General features: G+C 40.3%; 1 protein-coding gene across 1 annotated transcript; it reads left to right on the top strand.

Annotated features, from left to right (window-relative positions):
- Window positions 1-1692: 1692 nt before the first annotated feature.
- FNTA (farnesyltransferase, CAAX box, subunit alpha) lies at window positions 1693-20457 on the top strand. Its single transcript, XM_060763684.2, has 9 exons — window positions 1693-1881; window positions 6037-6122; window positions 6778-6892; window positions 7131-7235; window positions 8644-8770; window positions 9334-9482; window positions 10909-10971; window positions 16625-16796; window positions 19733-20457. The coding sequence occupies exons 1-9, from the start codon at window positions 1748-1750 to the stop codon at window positions 19862-19864; spliced, it is 1083 nt and encodes a 360-aa protein (XP_060619667.2). The 5' UTR covers window positions 1693-1747; the 3' UTR covers window positions 19865-20457.
- The last annotated feature ends 513 nt before the right edge of the window (window positions 20458-20970 follow it).

Below are 20970 nucleotides of genomic sequence, written 5' to 3'. Positions count from 1 at the left end.
TTTATTTACTGTATTTTTACCCCGCTCTATCTCAGTCCCGAAAGGGACTCAGAGGGGCTTCCAAATAATTCAAAGCCACATTAACATAAAACAAACAAAATACAATATACATTGAGTATTAAAAGCATGGAAATCATAAAGCACTGTCTGGAAAGGCCTGTCTGGAAGGGCCTGCAGTTCAACAGGAAATAACACTTTCTAACCAGGAACAGAAAATATTTCAAATTTTGTTACATAGTGTTATATGGCAGTGTAGCTGAGACTTCTCTCTGCTTCCAATTTAAATAATAAATAATTGTTGTACCAACAGAGGTATCTCTGTTATTACTTATGATGCTTGTTTATTATTGTTTATAATGACGCTGTTCTTATGTTGTTTTAATATTTTATTGTTGTGTTTTTAATTGTATGTTGCCTTGGGCTTGGCCCCATGTAAGCCGCCCTGAGTCCCTTTGGGGAGATGGAGGCAGGGGAGAAAAATAAAGTTCTTCATTTTAAATATAAAAATATGTTAATTTAAAAATTTCTGAGTTCACGTCCCTGTTTAGCGATGGAAACGTAGTAGGTGACCTTAAGGGTGTCACACTCTCTCAGCCTCAGAAGGCAAGACTCTTCTGAACAAATTGTGGCAGAACTGAAATCACGTTTTGTGTACAAATTGGAAAAAAAACCCACTTGGTTCTCATTTGAGCTATTTGTTGTCCCCAGAGAACCTCTAAGGGCCTTTCCACAAAGCCATATAACCCAGAATATAAAGGCAGATAATCCACATTATCTGCTTTGAACTGGATTATCTGAGTCCACACTGCCACATCATCCAGTTCATTTTGGAATTTATACAGCTGTGTGGAAGGGGCCTGAAAAGCCCTTCGAACAGAGAAGGAAACGGTTAAACTGAACTGGATTAAATGGCAGTGTGGACTCAGGGCCCTTCTGCACAGCCATATAACCCAGAATATCAGAGGTCCTACTGGTCAGTCGTAAGGCCGAACAGGGTATAGGGTTACAGCCTGTGTTAGACGGGGTTACACTCCCCCTGAAGACGCAGGTTCGCAGCTTGGGAGTGATCCTGGACTCATCACTGAGCCTGGAACCCCTTGTTACAGCCAAGGATAAATAAATAAAATAAATAAATAAATATCAAGGCAGATAAACATAGAATCATAGATTTGGAAGAGACCTCATGGGCCATCCAGTCCAACCCCCTGCCAAGATGCAGGAATATTGCATTCAAAGCACCCCTGACAGATGGCCATCCAGCCTCTGTTTAAAAGCTTCCAAAGAAGGAGCCTCCACCACACTCCGGGGCAGAGAGTTCCACTGCTGAACAGCTCTCACAGTCAGGAAGTTCTTCCTCATGTTCTGATGGAATCTCCTTTCTTGTAGTTTGAATCCACAATATCTGCTTTGAACCGAGTTATCTGAGTTGTCATGCTGTCTGCCAGTTCAAAGCAGATAATGTGGGGTGATATAGCTGTGTGGAAATATATCCTTAAAACTTGACAGTAAGGAGAAAAGGATTCAGCTGGGAGCCGGAAATGGTTTCTACGGTCTCTCGCTAGAGCGCAGTAGGCGGGGCTTAGGCGGAAGCGCCAATTCCACCTTTAGGGCCGCGCTCGACTTCCGTATCTGTCTTCTGCAGCGGGAGGCGGGGTTTGCTTTCTGTCCTCCCATAGGCCGGCGGTGGCTGTCTGTCTGTTTCTCCGTCTTCCGGGTTGGGCAGGGCCAAGGCCGAGGAGGGGCGACCATGATGGCGGACGAGGAGGACCAGCGGGAGACGGACCCTCGGCGGGAGACGGACCCTGAGGCCGGCGGGGACAGCGAGCTGCTGGAGGCCGGGGATTGCCTGCCCCTTGAAAGCGACGGCTACCTGCTCTACAGGTACCCCCGACGGCGTGGGTGTCTCTGTGGTGTTTTGTGGAGTTGCCTCCCCTCTTCCTGAGAGAATGAATGCAGTTTGAACACTGTTTAACTGCCCTGGTTCAAGGGATGCTGGGATCTGTAGCTTGCTTACTTACTATTTACTTAGGCCACCCAGGGATAGTCTTCCAAGGTCGGTGTCCTGGCGGTGGGTCCGTAGGTGACTCTGGAGCCCTATTCTTGATCTGCATCTTCTCCCACAGTGAGGGCATTGGTTTCCAGGTGGAAGGCGGTCTCGGTCAGGGTTGGCTTGATGCGCCTTCTTCTTGGCATGTTTCTGTCTTTCGCCCTCCATTCATGCCTCTTCAAATTCTACAGCACTGCTGGTCACAGCTGACCTCCATCTGGAGCACTCAAGGGCCAGGGCTTCCCAGTTCTCAGTGTCTATGCCAGAGTTTTTAAGGTTGGCTTTGAGCCCATCTTTAAATCTCTTTTCCTGCCCACCAACGCTCTGTTTTCCGTTCTTGAGTTCAGAGTACAGCAACTGCTTGGGGAGATGGTGGTCGGGCATCTGGACAATGTGGCTGTTGGACAACATGGAGTTGATGGTGGAGGACCATCGCTTCAATGCTGGTGGTCTTTGGTTCTTCCAGCACGCTGACGTTTGTCCGCCTGTCTACCCCAGATATTTGCATGATTTTCTGGAGGCAGCACTGATGAAATCGTTCCAGGAATTGCATGTGATGTCTGTAGACCAGGGGTCCTCAAACTTTTTAAACAGAGGACCAGATCACAGTCCATCAAACCATTGGAGGGCCGGATTATAATTTGAATAAACTATTAATGAATTGTCGAAGGATTTCATGGCCGGAATCACTCAGTTCTTGTGGGTTTTTTCGGGCTATATGGCCATGTTCTAGAGGCATTTCTCCTGACGTTTCGCCTGCATCTATGGCAAGCATCCTCAGAGGTGAGACCTCACCTCTGAGGATGCTTGCCATAGATGCAGGCGAAACGTCAGGAGAAATGCCTCTAGAACATGGCCATATAGCCCGAAAAAACCCACAAGAACTGAGTATTAATTAATTCCTATGCACACTACACATATCTTATTTGTAGTGCAAATCCCACATAAAAGCAATACAATGGCACCACGAGATGCAGAGCCAGTCTTAAGAAATGGGGCTACAGGGTGGAATCCACTGCATGCGAGTGCGGAGAAGAACAAACCACTGACCACCTGCTGCAATGCACCCTGAGCCCTGCCACATGCACCATGGAGGACCTCCTTGCAGCAACACCAGAAGCACTCCAAGTGGCCAGATACTGGTCAAAGGACATTTAATCAACTACCAAGTTTGCAAAATCTGTGTTGTTTTTTTTTGATCTGTTTGTTTTGTTTTGTTAGAAATGTAATACAATGGTATGGTTGCTGATGACACGATTAATAAATACAATGACTAAAATGAAGAACAATTTAAAATATATATAAATTTATTAGTATTTCAATGGGAAGTGTGGACCTGCTTTTGGCTGATGTTGTGTGCTTTCAAGTCGTTTCAGACTTAGGTTGACACTGAGCGAGGGCTGGGTAAATGACCTTGGAGGGCCACATCTGGCCCCCGGGCCTTAGTTTGAGGACCCCTGCTGTAGACTGTCCACGTCTCGCAGGCGAATAGCAGGGTTGGGAGGACAGTAGCTTTATAAACATCCCTACTGATGTCCTGGTCCTCAAACACTCTCTGCTTCATTTGGAAAAATGTTGCACTCACAGAGCTCAGGCGGTGTTGTATTTCAGTGTCAATGTTGACTTTTGTGGAGAGGTGACTGCCAAGGTAGCAGAAATGGTCAACGTTTTCTAATGTTACACCATTAAACTGTATTTCTGGCATTGGAAAGGGATTGGCTGGTGACTGCTGGAACAGCACTTTGGTTTTCTCAATGTTCAGTGACAGGCTGAGCTTTTCGTATGCTTCTGTGAAGGTGTTTAGAGTGGCTTGTATGTCTTCTTCTGAGTGTGCACAGACAACGTTGTCATCAGCATATTGGAGTTCTATATCAGATGTTGTTGTAACTTTGGTTTTGGCTTTCAGTCTGCTGAGGTTAAATAGCTTACCGTCTGTCCAATAGATGATTTCCACTTCAGTGGAATAATAATAATCTTCCTCATTTCATCCTGTTCACATATTTATACATGGCTATCATGTCTCCTCTCAATCTTCTCTTCTGCAGGCTAAATAGACTCAGTTCTTTAAGATGCTCCTCATAGGGATTCATGGTCTCCAGACCTTTGATCATTTTAGTAGTGCTCCTCTAGACACCTTCCAGCTTGTCAATATCTCTTTTGAACTGTAGTGCCTAGAACTGGACACCATATTCCAACTGAGGTCTAACCAAAGCAGAATAGAGAGGCACCATGACTTCCCTCGATCTAGACACTATACTCCTGTTGATGAAGCTCAAAATCCCATTGGCTTTTTTAACTGCCAGATTACACTATTGGCTCGTGTTCAACTTGTCCACAAAGACTGCAAGATCTCTTTCGCATGCACTGTTGTCAAGCCAGGTGTCCCTTGTTCTGTATCTTTGCATTTCATTTTTTCCGCCTAAGTAGAGTATCTTACATTTGTCCTTGTTGAAATTCATTTTGTTAGTTTTGGCCCAGCTCTCTAATCTGTTAAGACCATTTTGAATTCTGATCTTGTCCTCTGGAGTATTAGCTATTCCTCCTAATTTGGTGCAATCTGCAACTTGATAAGCATGCCCTCTAAACCTTCATCCAAGTCATTCATAAAGATGTTAAACAGTCCTGGGCCTAGGACTGAACCCTGTGGCACTCCACTAGTCACTTCTTTCCAGGATAAAGAGGAAGCATTGGTGAACACTTATGGAAGAAAAATGGTAAATAAAACCAAGCACTTTGAGTACGCTCAAGGAATGTACATTTTTATAACTTTCATTGTGCTTGAAAAGCAAAAACCAGTGTTGAAAATGGGCACAGTTAGAACAGAATTCTGGTTTTTGAAAGTAAAGTAGACTGAGGAAATTTGGGAGGTCAGGAATGCATCTATGCTATACAATCGATTCAGTTTGACAGAATTTTGACTGCCATGGTACAGTGCTATGCTGTTTTGGGATTCGTGGTTTATGAGGCACCAGCACTTTGGCAGAAGAAGCTAAATACCTGGTAAAACTATAGCTCCCGTGATTCCATAGCATTGAGCCAGGGAAAGTGGTGTCAAAATGAATTCATTCTACAATGTAGTTTCATACTGGATCATAAGACAGGAATTTGCTGGAAAAAAACACAAAAGCTGAAGCATGGAGTTTTGGGGCACTTCTACACTGTAGAAAAATTACAGTTTGACACCACTTTTACTGCTGTGGATGAGAGCTATAGGATCATGGCATATGCAGTTTTACAGGGCCTTCTCTGTAAGTAGCCATATCTTTGGAAGAGCCTTCTCTGAGGTGGGAGCTCTTCCTCTTAATCCCAGATATGTTTACCAGGATGGGAAAATCACATGCAGGTAAAAACCACTTCAGCCGGTATAACTGGTAGCAATCAATGCTATCTGCCAAAGGGTTTGCCAACATTGTGTGTCAGGTTTGGGCTGTCTTCTTCCAAATTATACATCTGAGATTTTTCAAAACTAATTTTCGAAAAAGCATTTACCAGTTTTATTAGCATGTTAAACTTTATCAGCCTGGTCCACATCTCAGTCTTATAGGTTGTTTCTGAAAACTTATAATGTAAAAAAAACAGGAGACAAGAGATTGCTACTGCTACTACTAATACTAATGGTAATAACAATAAGTCACCTTTCACAAACCAATGTTTTATCAGGCGAGGATCAATGTTGATGTTTTATACTTTTTTTTTTATCGATTACATTGAATTGTTGACAAAACTGTGAACTGCCCTGAGTCCCCTTTGGGGTTGAGAAGGGTGGTATATAAATACTGCAAATAAATAAATATTGTCTGTGATAGGGGTTTCTTATAAGGACCATAAGGTCAATCTATGACAGGCTCACTTTAAGATCACCATGAGTTAGAAATTATTTGAAGGCACACAAAAACAGCAACAAAAAATTTAGCTGTGAAACAGATCTAAGTTTCTACTCAGTAGTCTCTTCTTCCATTAATATTTTGTTAAACTGTGTTTTTTTACAGAGACAGGAAGGAATGGGCTGACATTGAACCAGTTCCTCAAGATGACGGACCACATCCAGTAGTTCAGATAATATATAGTGAAAAATGTAAGTTGTGCAGTTTGCAGTAAACATGGAATAAATTTGAACAAATACAGTCCTCAACTTACAGGGCAAGAGAGTTAAACTGTCCTTAGCGGAGGCTTGAAGGAAGTGAGGCAGAAGTGGCATTGTGTGTTTAAAAAGACTTCCAGGCAGATAATGAGAATGGACAGAGTTGTTCTAAAAACCTCTCAACTTTAAAATAACTTAGGGTGGAAGGATTAGAGAAGCAAAGATTACCACAAGACATAAGAGCAGACCTAGGATGCCTCTACACTGTGGAATTAATGCCGTTTGACACAACTTTAACTGCCATGACTCAATGCTATGGACTCCTGGGAACTGTGATGTTAGAAGATCTTTAGCCTTCTCTGCCAAAGAGTGCTGGGGCCTAACCTCATTACGACTCCCAGGATTACATGGCACAAGTGAGGTCAAAGTGCATTGATGCCATAGTGCAGATGCATCCACAGTAGGCCAAAACTTTATTTCTAAAGTTAGAAAGACAGTGAGCATGTACTAAGGAAACAGAACAAAGACAAAGTCTGGTGACTAAAGATGTCAGTGAATTTAGCTGTAGTTTAGGACAGAAATTTAACAGCCAAGATGTGATAGAGAAAGGCCAGAGAATGTTTGCTGTAATGCCATTTTCTTTATCTAGTTAAAGATGTATACGACTACTTCCGAGCTGTTCTGCAACACGATGAGAGAAGTGAAAGAGCTTTCAAGTTGACAGGGGATGCTATTGATCTTAATGCGGCCAACTACACAGTATGGTATGTTCTCATATTATGTTGTGCCTTTTTAATATTATTTTTAAGAATTCCTTAATCTGTATGTGCCTTTAAAACAGGAAATCGCCAGTACTAATAAGGCAAGCAGAAACTTTCCTGTTGTAATATTTTGCTTGAATTTATATTATCTGCAGAATTTTGTCCTGTGCCGATACATGAAGAAATTGTGATGTAGCTAAGCGTAATGTGGGACACTCCCTCTCTTCTCTATTATCTGTAGGCATTTCCGTAGGGTTCTTCTGCAATCCTTGAAGAAAGATCTACATGACGAACTCAATTACATTACAGCTATCATTGAAGATCAACCAAAGAATTATCAAGTCTGGTAAAGTCTGGCTTCTCTTGATGACACAAGATATTCTTGTAAGGAAATCCATAATGCTTTGGGATGATGATGCTCTTGTATTTATGGGAACATTGAAGTAGGTTGAGTCTCCTTCATCCGGTATTCCAAAATACTCCAAAAATTGAAACTTTTTGCCAGCAGCCATCCATTTCCACATTTGGTGAAAGGTGGCTATTCATAAGTCTAGTGCCAGCTGTGTTTTTCCCAAAAGAGCACTGATGCAGGAGAAGAGAGAGGAGGGGAAGAGAACCCAGTTTACAGCAGATCCCTGTAAAAAGCAAATTTCCCATACATTTCCACACTCGGCATCTGCCCAGCCAATGACACTACATGATGGAGCCCAGAAACCAGCCACAAGGATTAGTACGAAATTGTCCCAGTGGCTGTTGCTGGGATCCAGTCCAGAGGAAATGAAAGAGACTCATGCTGCTTTGCTAAAAGGGCAGAAAGTATTCTGTCAGCTGGGATACTGTCTAGGGCACCTGGTTTTTGCCAGGGCCTTGTGTAAGTAGTGTCCTCCCTCTGTCCCCCTTTGACTCCACTTAGTTCTCCTTGAGGAAAAACTCAGTGGAAGCTGGACACATGAATAGCTCCTTTTCCCTCATCCACCTATATGCAAATACAGGAATTCCAGAATTAAAAAAAAATCCAGGCACCAAGTATTTTGGATAAAGGAGAGTCTACCTGTATTCAAATGAACGTTAAAAGAGTGCAGTATTACATTCCTGTTAGGAAAAGCAACAAAGAGGGGAAACTGAGAGAGGACAGTTGAATATGGGTATGAACAGTGGTAAAACCTTCAATAAATAGGACCTTTCAGTGAAGCACTTGAGCATTGCCACGAGATATGAGATTAAAATGATAGAGCGACAGTGGGCAATGATCAGCCTTTCAGGCCAACAATATATGAGAAGGGAACAATGTACAGTGGAGTAAGAGGCAGAAGAGTCAGACATTTCCTTTATTTCTTTATCTATTCATCTATATTTACTACCAGCCTCCCCTTGCAGCTCGAGGTGAGGTACAACTTAGTTAAAACCATGAGGTAAAAAAACACTGTTAAAATATGTATAATAAATGCACACAGGTAAAATGCAGAGTAAAACTTACCAATAAAATGCAGTTTAAATTCACAAGTTAAAATTGACTGGGTAGGGCTGCTGGAAAAGAGCAGTTTTCTCTTAAATTCTGACAGCTGATTTAGCTGTTAAATCTCTCTACAATTACCGGTAGCATCACTCTTCAAGTATAATTTCTTGAACGTTTTCATTTTCTGGCAAATATAGTCATATCCTCCTTAGGAGAGTATGCCAATGTTTTTTTAAAGAGCAAAACAGATAAGCATGGACAGAATATGTTTTTAATGAGTATTTTCTTAATTTTTTAGGCATCACAGACGGGTGCTGGTGGAATGGCTGAAGGACCCATCTCAAGAACTGGAATTTATAGCAGACATTCTGAACCAGGATGCCAAGAACTACCATGCGTGGCAGCATAGGCAGTGGGTGATTCAGGTATGTTGATGCTGCTCTTAGCAGGGAAATGGTTGCCATTGTATGGATGGGATGCATTTATGGAAGGAAGGAAGGCTTTTGCACTGCCAGGAGCTCTGAGAAAAGCAAGTGATAAGGCTGAGAAAGGATGAGGTTGGGATAATATGGTAGGTAATCCGGTTACCAAAAATGTCAGTCCCAGTTGTGTCACATTTTCTGAGAGGGATGAATGGCAAACATTCAAGTTGCATGCTAAGAAAGGAAACTGCTTGAACGCTGTCTGTCACCCAGGTTCTAATGTTGGGAATTAAAGTTTATTATTTCATAATACTTCATACAGGTCAGCTTGTTTGTCATTTCACATTGTCTTATGTATGGCCCCCAAGACGCTGCTTCATGTGCTTCTCTCATTTCCTTTTAGTTACTTCTCATGCATTTCATCTCCAGCTTCAAAATATGGATTTGTTTTCTGTTTTCACGCTCTTGCTGTAATTTCAGTTATAGTTAGCATGTGAAAAATGAGGCAATTTTCGTAATGTAATGTACTTCCTCTTATAGCATTTCCTCTTATTTTGGGTGTCTAGGAATTTAAGCTATGGGATGATGAACTGGAGTATGTTGAACAGCTCCTGAAAGAAGATGTCAGAAATAATTCTGTGTGGAACCAAAGATACTTCGTCATTTCCAACACAACTGGATACAATGATCCTTCTATTCTCGAGAGAGAAGTCCAGTAAGTAACCTTCTACTTGGCTTTGTCTACTGCTGTTTACTCTTTCCGAAACAAAAAGAAATGCATCATGGATCTTCTTCTGCCTCTTGGTAACCTGAAAGCTAGGCGGAGGTGCTGCATACTGTGCTCTTGCGTAATAGTCAGTTTTCAATCCTTAATTGGCACCAATAGAAGAGGTATCAGAAGACATAGAGAAACCACAAATTTAGCTTTTAGTTTTCTTTTATGGCCTTACGTTTTTGGTACAGAATCAGCTATCCTAAAATGACTTGTTTGACTCCAAAGTCAATGTGGCCAACTGTTGAAGGTCCTTTAAAATGAGTATCCCCCAAAATTCAGCTGGTTTTATTTTGGTCCTCATGGGAACAATTCTTCATATACAAACACAATAAATGAACACCACACTGAGACAAAATTGTTTATTTAAATCAGGGGTCCTCAAACTTTTTAAACAAAGGGTCAGGTCACAATCCCTCATAGTGTTCTAGGGCCAGATTATAATTTGAAAAAAACATGACTGAGTTCCTATGCACACTGCACATATCTTATTTGTAGTGCAAAAACACTTAAAAACAATACAATAATTAAAATGAAGAACAATTTTAATAAATATAAACTAATTAGTATTTCAATAGGAAGTATGGGCCTGCTTTTGGCTGATGAGATAGGATTGTTGTTGTGTGCTTTCAAGTAGTTTCAGACTTAGGTTGACCCTGAGCGAGGGCCGGGTAAATGACCTTGGAGGGCCGTATTTGGCCCCCGGGCCTTAGTTTGAGGATTTAAATATTAGTTTTCCACATAGCATACCTTATTAGCCTGCATTCCTGGAGTTCCAGGTCTCTTTTCTCTTGTCAGCTGTCAGCCATGTTGAGATTGGTTTTTTACACTGTAGTGATGTGTTGGGGATTGTGGGAACTATAGACCAAAACATGAACTTTCTGTAAGGGGGAGCAGCGCTTGGTAGACATAGCAGTCTTCCAAAACATCCTATGCCTATGGAGCACATGCAGTGGAAAGCCAAAACTGACCTTCTGTTGCACTCGATTAGATGGGGAAAAAGAAAGAATGGAATCATAAATAGAAGTGCTCTGAACTATATTATAGTCTTAACTGTTTATTTCTCTTTTTTGTTTTAGTATATCAACATAGCAGTATAATTCGACAAAAGCATACAATGCATAGCTCTAATTTTTATTTTGAAAAACTAGAACATTTCTAGTGTATTTGCTTTGGGTTTGGCCCACATAAACTATATTTAGGAAGAATTTGTTCCATTATGGAAATTGATCTATTACATTTTTCAAATCTATTGAGTCTACTGCTTTTGATGGCTATCCTATCTGGCAGTCATTTGAAACTGGGAATATTTTGACCCATGTAGAATATGGGCTATTTCTTCATCAAACACTTTGTTCTCCTTTTTCAGATACACTCTAGAAATGATCAAGATGGTGCCTCATAATGAAAGTGCTTGGAACTATTTGAAAGGGTAAGAGGCCATGTGTTAGCAGCTCTAAAGCACAGAAGATAGTGCAGAATGAGGTACTGGGAATAAAAGTCAACTTCTAGATACCGGTTTTAAACTTTCAAACAAGTTTCTGGTTCATTGAATTTTTAAAAGATTTGTTTCAAAGTATGCGAGTTGAATTTACCTGAAGCCATAGAGAGCAAATGGGATTATTAACCAAAGACTCTCCTCATAAATGCACAGCAGAATAACTCAGCAGCGGCAGCATGACCCAGTACCAGTAGCCCAAAGATATAAAAAGAACAAAAACATGCAGACCAGTGTTATCTCTTCCTTAGGAGGCTTTTCTTTGTAGTAGAATAATATGGTTGCACTATTTACAAGATTTCCGTAAGACAAATAAACAAATACATAGTAGTTTTACACGCAGCAACCTTCGCACTGGAGCTTTCTCATATGAGTCTTCTCTCATGCAGAGGTTTACGTACAGGCTTCGGCTTACGCATTCTCCTCAGGACGACACTAGCTATGGTCCACTGATTCTAACAGGCTTCAGCCTACTAACCCTTTCAGTGCTTGACTCGCATTTTTGTAATTAAAAATACCTAGTTAATTTTTAATATTTCTGACAGTCAGCATGGAAGTTGAATAGGGTTTTCTGTGGTTTGGGTGCCATGTCTTCCTTAATGACCCAGGGTGGTATTATGTAAAACATGAGGAATTAGTTACTAGTGTTACATTGATTCCTTACATTTTCTCCCATGCACTCAAGGAGGCATATATGGCTCTTTTCCTCTCTACTTTGTTGTCACAATAGCTCTTTGAGGTAGGCCAGAGTCAATGACCGGCCCAAGTTCACTCAGTGAAATTCATGGATTAGTAAAGACTACAGCCCAGGTTTTTGAAGTATCAGTTCAGCCCTAAGACTACTCAGGGCCCTTCCACACAGCTAAATAACCCAGAATAGCAAGGCAGAAAACCGCACAATCTCTGCTTTGAAGTGGGTTATCTGAGGGCACTTCCATACAGCCCTATATCCCAGAATATCAAGGCAGGAAATCCCACAATCTCTGCTTTGGAGTGGGTTATCTGAGTCCACACTGCCATATATATGTTCAAAGCATATATTGTGGCATTTTATTCATCTGTGTGGAAGGGGCCTAAGATAATTTATAAGATACAGACCTTTTCTTTTTTTTTACATTTTAGGACTCTTTTATTTGGAAAAAAAAACATCTGGGAAAATTCATTAATTTCTCTTCAGTTCTGTTCACTTTTTGTGTCATACTTTATTTTATGATGAACATACCTTTGCTCCTTTTGCTATATAGGAACTGTGTAAATTACTAATAGTATGTAAATTGCCGTGACCCACAGAACACAAAAAGTCTAAAACAGCAGTTGAAGTACAAACTGAAGGTATTTTAATGTAAAACAAACTTAATATGGCACTTAAAAGTCAGTGCAAGCAGTTCAAGGAGCGTTATCAAACAGGAACACAAAACGCTAGATAAGCAGGCTTGAGTTGAGCCAAAAAATAACAGAAGATACGAAGAGCAAGAAGCAAAATACAAAACAAACAGTCTTTAGACGTTGCAAGGCATGAAGTTGAATCCAGGAATACAAACGCGTAGTCAATCAGTCCAGATGGTCAAGAAGCCAGAAGTACACTCACGAACGAAGGTTCCAAGGTCCGAAGCACGGCAGGGAAGCAGGATACTGGAATCCAAAACAAGATTAACGGCAGACAAGAACACCCAAACAACGCTTTGTCGTCTGCAAAGGAGTAGGTCCCAGAGAGCTTGTTTTATTCACTATCCGAAGAATGAGATTCATTGCTCGCATCTGATTCTGCTCCCGCAGCTGAAGCATCTATACCACGCCAAGCCTGCCACCTTTGATCTAGTGCCTGATCCTGCCAGTCAGTACCCTCATTCCCATTATCCCTAAAACCTTCAAAGTCATCGCTTGATGTTGCTTCATTACAAATGTCTCTGATGTTCTGAACTAAGGTCCAGTCCACAGCCTCCTCCATCTCATCCTCACTGTCACTGGAGTTATCTGCTGTGTCCCTAAGTCTCTTGGACATAGTGTCACTCTCACTGCCAGAGTCACTAGCCACTCTCTTCATTCCCCTGTAATCTACTTGCAAAGCCTCCTCTGGCCTGAACCCTGCGAAGCTTTCTTCATCAGAGGAAGCCAGAAAGATGTCTCGAATACGTTTCAGCTGGCGCTGATTCTCCTCTGATTCTGCCTCACTCCTTCTTCTCCTTCTACTATCAGTAGTAGGTAAGGTCTCAGAAAGCTGACTCACCACATAAATGGTTAGTTACAAAAACAGCTGCTCAATTAAAGGTTTGTGTGCACCACTGCAAGTATCTTCATTGTAAATTAATTATTTTGTTTCTTTTTTTAATGTTAAAAGTAGCACAGGCACTCAGAAGTTTTGGAAATCTTACTGTTTGAACTGAATAATATAATAATAAAAAACCTTTATTTATATTCTACCCTATCTCTCCTAAGGGAATCAGAGCTTATTCCAATCACAGAAAGGCAATCATTCAGTGCCTGAAAAGGCTCAAGGCTTAACTTCTCCAGCTTAAAATATATCCCCAAACTTTGGATATCTTATCATAAGTCTGCATTGGTTACCAGTTCAAGTTGGAAAAAAAAAGATTCCGCACAAGTAGTTGAACATTTTATTTCACTTAAAGAAGTATGGGAGTCTGTAGACACGGGTCAACTTACAACATTTTGTCTTCACTGTTCATACTTGTGACTGATTGAGAAGCATGAGATTGTGTGAAATTGAAATAAGCTTAGTAATGAGTTCATCTGCTAGTGTGATACTCTGTGCTAGAAAGTCTCAGCACTCGTCTCCTTACTTATATATACTTCACTTACATATAAATACACACACACACATATACATGCATGTATATGATGTGGAAACATTTCTGAAAAACTATAGCATGAAAAGGGACTTTTTATTGATGACGTACGGTTGGAAAACCAGCCTTTGTAGGACAGACTTCTACAAAGGTTAGACGCTATCACACATAAGGTTATCTTGTAAAAATATGCAGGAAGATCACAACATGGGATAAATCTCTGGCCCTGCTCTTTGTGTGCAAGTTGTGAATATATGCTATTTATCACCAGATACTTTTCTTTCACCTTTCCTGGTTGCCTTCAGAAACTCAGGGTGCAACTACACTGTAGAATTAATGCAAGTTTGACACTTTAACAACCATGGCTCAGTGGTATGGAATAATGGGAGATGTAGTTTACTGAGGCACCAGCACTTCCAGCACTTTTGGGCAGAGAACACTAAAAACTTTGTCAAACTATAATTCCATGATTTGATAGCATGGTAGCATTGAACCATTGCAGTAAAACTGGGGTCAAACTACATTAATTCTCCTGCATCACCATAGTACAGCAGAATTATATCCTATTTAGCTTCTCGGTCCCGTTTTGCTGTTATTGCTTTTCTTTGTTATCATTCAGACAAGAGGATATTCAAGGATCAAAGATATCCTGGCTGAAATGTAGCGTGGGCTTATAGATAAAATTGTACTTAGTGCCGCAATATTTGCCACACAGTTTTAACTGCAGAAATTGTAGGGAAAACTCTAACTGTTTTAATAAACAAGACTCTAATTCTATTGATTTCAAGGGTCAAAAAGAGGATTCCAGAATTTACCATGACAAATTATCTAGATGGAAAAAACCAAATATTAATCCAAACAACAAATTTGTGTAATTTGTTTATTGTCAAAAGCATTGCATAAATTAAGATAAAGCTGATAAAAATAGAAATAACACAAGTGGCTAAATATATTTTGACCAAAAACAGGCAACAGCGACAGCTTTCTCTGTAGCCTCAAGCAACTCTTCCTCTGTACATGTGGCAGGACATTGCCGACAAGCATACAGATGTGGAGCTGTCTGTTCTGCTCCACAGTCACACAAGGTGGAGGATTCTTCTAGGTAGTGCCATTTTGCCAGGTTGCCTTTTGATCTGCTAACTCCACTTCTGAGTCAGTTCAGGGACTTCCAAGTTGCCCATTTTTGGTTTGCCCCTAGAGGCAGACCCTCATGGGGAGCCATCCAATTGGGATTTCCTGGTTTAGCTGCCCAGAGGGATAATCTTGCTGTTGCTGGGGGAACGTTAAGAGGAGTGGTAGTTTTTATGAAGCTTTCCCTTCATCTGAGTCTACTGGGCAAAGGCTGGTAGCCATGCAGTGGGTGACTTTCACAGTGTTCAACCTTATTTCTCTCACAGTTGGCAGCAACTTCCCATTACACATTTGGGGGGGGGGGGGGCAATGCCAGCTAGCTTGTAGAGTTTATTAACAGATGTAGGTTTAAAACATCCTGTGATTATTCTGCATGCTTTGTTCAATGCTATGTTCACTTGCTTCACGTGGGCAGACCAGTGGTAAACAGGGCAGCCATACTCAGCAGTTGAGTTAGACAAGGCCACGGCTGATGTTCTTATTAGTTTTTGGTCTGCACCCCATGTGCTGCCAGTAAGTTTCCACTGGATGTTATTGCGTGCGGCTACTTTGTGCTTGGTGTTCATGCAAAGTTTGCTATATGTTAGTGTTCTATCTAAGGTGACACTGAGATATTTAGGATGGAAATAATTTTGAAGCTCATGACCTTCCCAAGTAACTTTCAATTTTCTGTTGGCTTCATGGTTCCGTATGTGCAATGGTATGTGGCAAGATTTGGGACCCAAACCTGCCCTAATTGGAGGCTACGAGAACAATGCATTTGATTTTTGAAAATATTTTGGAGATGTTAAGTAAACGGATTCCACATTATAGCCTAGAGAATTCTGGGTTTAATGTTCATTATATTAACCTTACCTCCACTTTAAACCTGCCCACCTGTACAAATCTTGTTCAATATTTTATTAACATGGGTATATATTTAGTTTAATCTCTAGGAAAAGAGTTTAGACAATATTGAAACTACAATTTGGAAAAAAGCTGAAATCTACTTTATCTGCAATCATCATTTCTGATTCTGTTTCACAATTATAAACTTTCTCACATTATTTTATGATTTTTGATATTTCAGTGAACGTGTGTATGTTAATACTGCTCAGCATAAATGGATATAGGATTTGTAGCTCTCAAATTCCCATTTTTATCTTATTACCAGTGGTTTTGGAAAGGGGATCCTTAATCAATGCTTTGACTTTTCAGCACTGATTTTCTGGTCGCAATTGAGGATTTTCAGGCTATAATGAATGCATTCTGCTATCCTTCTGGCACATGAAGGCTTGTATTTCCTTCCTTGTCATTTTATCTATAAAACAAAGCCCCCAGTGGTGCAGTGGGTTAAACCCTTGTGCCAGCAGGACTGTTGACTGAAAACTCAGCAGTTCGAATCTGAGGAGCAGGGTGAGCTCCCATCCATCAGCTCCAGCTTCTCAAGCAGGGATATGAGAGAAGCCTCCCATAGGATGGTAAAACATCCAGGTGTCACCTGGGCAACGTCCTTGAAGACAACCAATCCTCACACCAGAAGCAACTTGCAAAAAAAATCTATGATTATAGGAGATCTCCATCTCCTATCAAAAATGTTGAGTTTATAAGCATAGGGACATGGAGTGTTGAAAGTATGCACATTCATTGTTCATAGCTGTGTTTTGTTTTAGGATTCTGCAAGATCGTGGCCTTTCAAAATACCCAAGTCTTTTAGAACAGCTGTTGGAATTGCAACCAAGTCACAGTTCTCCCTACCTGATTGCCTTCTTGGTGGATATATATGAAGATATGCTAGAAAACCAGTGTGAAAACAAGGAAGAAACTCTCAACAAAGCATTAGAGGTTAGTTGTTTTACAAGTTGCATAGCAGGCCTGTTCTCCTTTATAGTTTGCTTGGTGCTTAACTCATTCTCTGTTCTTTTATAGAATTAAATGGCAGAAATTGAGAAATGGGCAGCCTGTTTACTGTGATTTACAGGAAATTGTGATATATCAGACAAATATGCCATTTTAAAAATAATATCACCAAATGTTAACTCTCACTGAATCTATAATTATAAGAGGATGTCTATGAAACTTGAAATGTATTGTGCTTACTAAGGATGCTCTAGGAATTTGTATCTTACAATTATTTGGGCTTTTGGAAGCATACTAATTCATTTAAATGTGTCTTGTGTTTGAAATTTGCAGACATATCTTCAAGTCACTGTGAGAAAAATTACTTTGCTTACACATAACATTGCCCTTAATAGTCTGAAGCTGGGGAAGGTTTTTTTTTGTTTTTGTTTTTTGTAAGCCTGCTATAGCTTATTACCCCTTTTTATGACTATGATGGGAATCTTAACCATCATGGCTTTACTCAAACAGGGAAGTGTGTTCAACTCTGATTGCTTCATAACTTTAATGTATCAGACTAAAGGCTATTCAACCATCGCAGAGCCATTTTTTATGTCACAAAAGAAGAATGAAGAGAAATAACTTCAGCCCAAAATGCTTTAAGATGAGAGTTACAGGTCTGAAGGAAATGATGTCATCCTGAATACTTATGTATAAGTCTAGACATTTTTGTCAAAAATCAACACACACAAAAAAAAACCTGAAACAGCATTATGTTTAGCTGTTCAGCTCAAGGGCATTATTGCTGCATGCATTTCTCTCTCTTTTTCAGTATGTCATTTCATGTACTTTGAGTTGCATCTGATTTTCATATTATGCATAATATAATCTCCACAACCTCAAGTCAGTCAATGTCTGCATTAGCACATAAGTAGCAAGGTTTTCAAAGTAATCTTCCAACATAGTTATCTTCCTTAGATTGAGAGCCTTGTGTTTGCTAATCAATACTAAAATCAATACAATGCTAAAAAAAATTGAAGTATTGATTTTTGAGTATTGACAATAGATAATAAACAAACCTTTGCTGAAGAACTGAATCATTCAGGATACGTTAGAAAGCTGTATTTATTTAGTGCCCATTAAGAGGATTAGGTTTGCCTTTTATCCTTCTATGCAGATAATTCTGTATTTCAGTTGCTTTGCCAAATCTTAAAAGCCAGGCAGAGCTACTCTGATCTATTTAACAGAAGGAGGAAAGCCTTGTTACATGTTGATATAACTCTGAACCAACTTACCTTGTACTCTACAAGTATAATTCCTTGTCTCCATGTACATGTAATGAAAGGACAGCTTCCTGACTCCAAGGGACTTACAGTCTAGTAATCAACAAAACAGATATAAGAAGAGGAATGGATATGGAGTCAAGCTTTCAATTAGGAAAGAGCACAGTTATTCCAAATACATATGCTTAAATTTATTTATACATTTAAGTAGATGTAATACTAAAATTTGCTGACTGTAATAGGTGTGAGATAGGAGGTAACTTTTTTAAAAAAAATACTAGCCCATATAAAAACTTCTTCCTGGTTCAACTAATACATCGGAACTATGGTAAACTGGGCATTTGTCTCTGATGTGCTAGTTTATTAACATGCATTGGTTTTTACGGGAAGAGTTTTCAAAAATATGAGCCTAAGTTCGTCACTCTGTCCATTCATTAATGCCGTTTCCCCAACCTGGCACCTTCCAGATGTACTGGAGTACCATTCCCATTATTCCTAGCCATCTTATCTAGGGATGAGAGTAAGAGCGCAGCACCTTTTGGAAGGCATTAGAGGGAGAAACTGTCATACTGCAGGTTTAGTAGTTTTCGGGATGATTTAGAGGCAGCTTTAGTTCAGTTAACATATACTAAGTACTACAGTTATAGTAGTAAGTACTATAACTATTGCAGCAACCTACCTGAGGACACTATTGTGTACTGTCCAAAGGATTCATTTCTACAAATTGTGGTATAGTAAAAGAAGTGTACACAAGTTTAACCATTAAATTGTATATGCTTTCACTGAAAGGCTTAACTTGGGTTCTGCTACTGGAAAATTAAAATACAGAGGCTGTGTGACTGCCAGTAATTACTCTAGCCCAGTGGTTCCCAACCTTTTTTTGACCAGGGACCACTTTGACCAGGGACACTCTCCAACATTAATACCAAAAGTGTTACAAATTCATTTTTGGTCAACTTTAGATTCGGTTTGGCTATTTGGGGTGCTGACTCAGAAAATTGCATTGGATAGACCACATCAGCTCTAGTTTCCGATACAGAGTATATGCCATCCAGTAGTCACCATCTGCTTCCCCACAGAAAACCATATGTAATAATCTACAGCTGATGGGGACTATCCAGTGAAATTTTCTGAATCAGCACCCCAAATAATCCCAGGAACAGGCCAAAAAATGAAGACACCAAGGCACCCCCACTTCCATGGAACTGATGGAGGAGGAGAAGCAGCAGTCAGGAGGCTTGTTGTTGTGCCTTTTGTGGGTAGTCAGCCTCTCCCCTCCCAACATCCCCATTGCCTTGGTGCTATAAGAGGGTTTTATGAGACCAGTCACTCTCATTGGAATGGTTTAATGGTGAGGCCGCAGACCATATTTTAGTTCTTGGGGACCACTGGTGATCCACAGACCACAAGTTGGAAACCACCGGTCTAGCCAGTGCCATTTGTTGTAACTTCCTTGTAACATGAACCTGTGTTCTTTTAAAAGTTTGGTACACCATCCAGAAATGAATTTCCCAAAATTAAAAACCTACATCACTTGTAAAACGTCACTGGTATATAGAGAGCACTATGTACCAAAAGTAGTATGACTGTGTATGTACAGAACTCTATAGTACATATATGAAAACTACAGTGTTTTAAATGTTTACTCTTTTTCTACAGTTATGTGAAATCTTGGCTAAAGAAAAGGACATAATACGGAAGGAATACTGGCGATACATTGGAAGATCCCTTAAGAGTAAACACAGCCCAAATGAGGAACAGAATGTGCCAACTGAAGGCGATCAGCAGTAACTTCATATTAAGAAGAAAGAACATGGCATACAGTTCTGTGTATATTACACAAACTTTGAGTGGGGGTTCTGAGGCAGACAGTTAAACAGTGTTGTCCCCTTCTCCCAAAACATGTTGTATTTATACATTACCGCAGAGGTATTGCTCCTAACTACAGAGAATGCAAAGCGTTCTATATAACATACTGACCTGTGGTTACTGCTGCTATAAAGGTTACCTATGGGGTGGTCCAAAGCACTGTGCATTTGACAAACACTTAGCAATTACTTGAACTGTACCAAATAAAGGAATTGTTTCTCAACATTATATAAATAATGCTGTACTAGCAAATTAATGCCCTAAATCAGTTCCCGGCCTTGGCCTCCATAGAGTGGCCCCTGTCCTCATGAAGCAAGCGCATGTAAGATTCTGAATGTATTTGAGTTGGATTGTAGAGACCTTGTGTACAGTGGATACATAGAGTAACTTAATTTTAGTTACTGTAAGGAAGGTATGTAGTTGTGTACTGGAGCAGCTATGCAACACTGTGTTTCATTGAACCCAACTAATGCTACCAATAATTTGTAATAAAGACATAGATACTTGTACAAGGACCGGATGTATGTTTTGGTACTGAACTTTCTAAAAATCTTAAAGCAGGTTGGCTATTGTACAACTCATGGGCATGTGGCCCTCTGAAGGTTCTCATGTGGCACTTACCCAGCACTTGAATTCCCAGTTTTTTAAAGTTTGCTTTCCTTGTTGGAAAAAGATACAGTTAGATACTCCTGGCCACAGCAATATTAGGTACAGAAATGTCTCCAAGCCTTTTGAGGGAATGCAGCACCACCCAAAATATTTTTAATTCTTTTCTGCTCTTTAAAAATTGGTCTAAAGCCGTGGTTCCAGATGTTTTGGACTTTCAACTCCCAGAATTCCCTGCCAGCTTAGCAGCTGTTAGGAATCATGGGAGCTGAAGTCCAAAGCACCTGAAGGACCAAAGGGTGGGAACCACTAGTCAAGACTAAGCCTCAGTTTCTTAATCCTTATCCAGACCCTTTCTGATCCAGCTATTAAAAATTTCTACAAATGTTTATGGTATCACTTAATCAAGAAATGCTGTGTAT

Source organism: Anolis sagrei, chromosome 2 (genome assembly GCF_037176765.1).
Source record: "Anolis sagrei isolate rAnoSag1 chromosome 2, rAnoSag1.mat, whole genome shotgun sequence".
NCBI lineage: Eukaryota > Metazoa > Chordata > Lepidosauria > Squamata > Dactyloidae > Anolis > Anolis sagrei.
The sequence above is the reverse complement of the archived record's forward strand: the minus strand, read 5'-3'. Positions and strand labels throughout refer to the sequence as shown.

What these genes read in the sequence shown, in the direction of transcription:
- FNTA (XM_060763684.2), top strand. Translation starts at nt 1,748, where the DNA reads ATGATGGCGGACGAGGAGGACCAGCGGGAGACGGACCCTCGGCGGGAG. An exon ending in GATAATATATAGTGAAAAAT is followed by an intron (nt 6,123 to 6,777) that starts GTAAGTTGTGCA and finishes TTCTTTATCTAG; the next exon opens with TTAAAGATGTATACGACTAC. An exon ending in CCAAAGAATTATCAAGTCTG is followed by an intron (nt 7,236 to 8,643) that starts GTAAAGTCTGGC and finishes TTAATTTTTTAG; the next exon opens with GCATCACAGACGGGTGCTGG.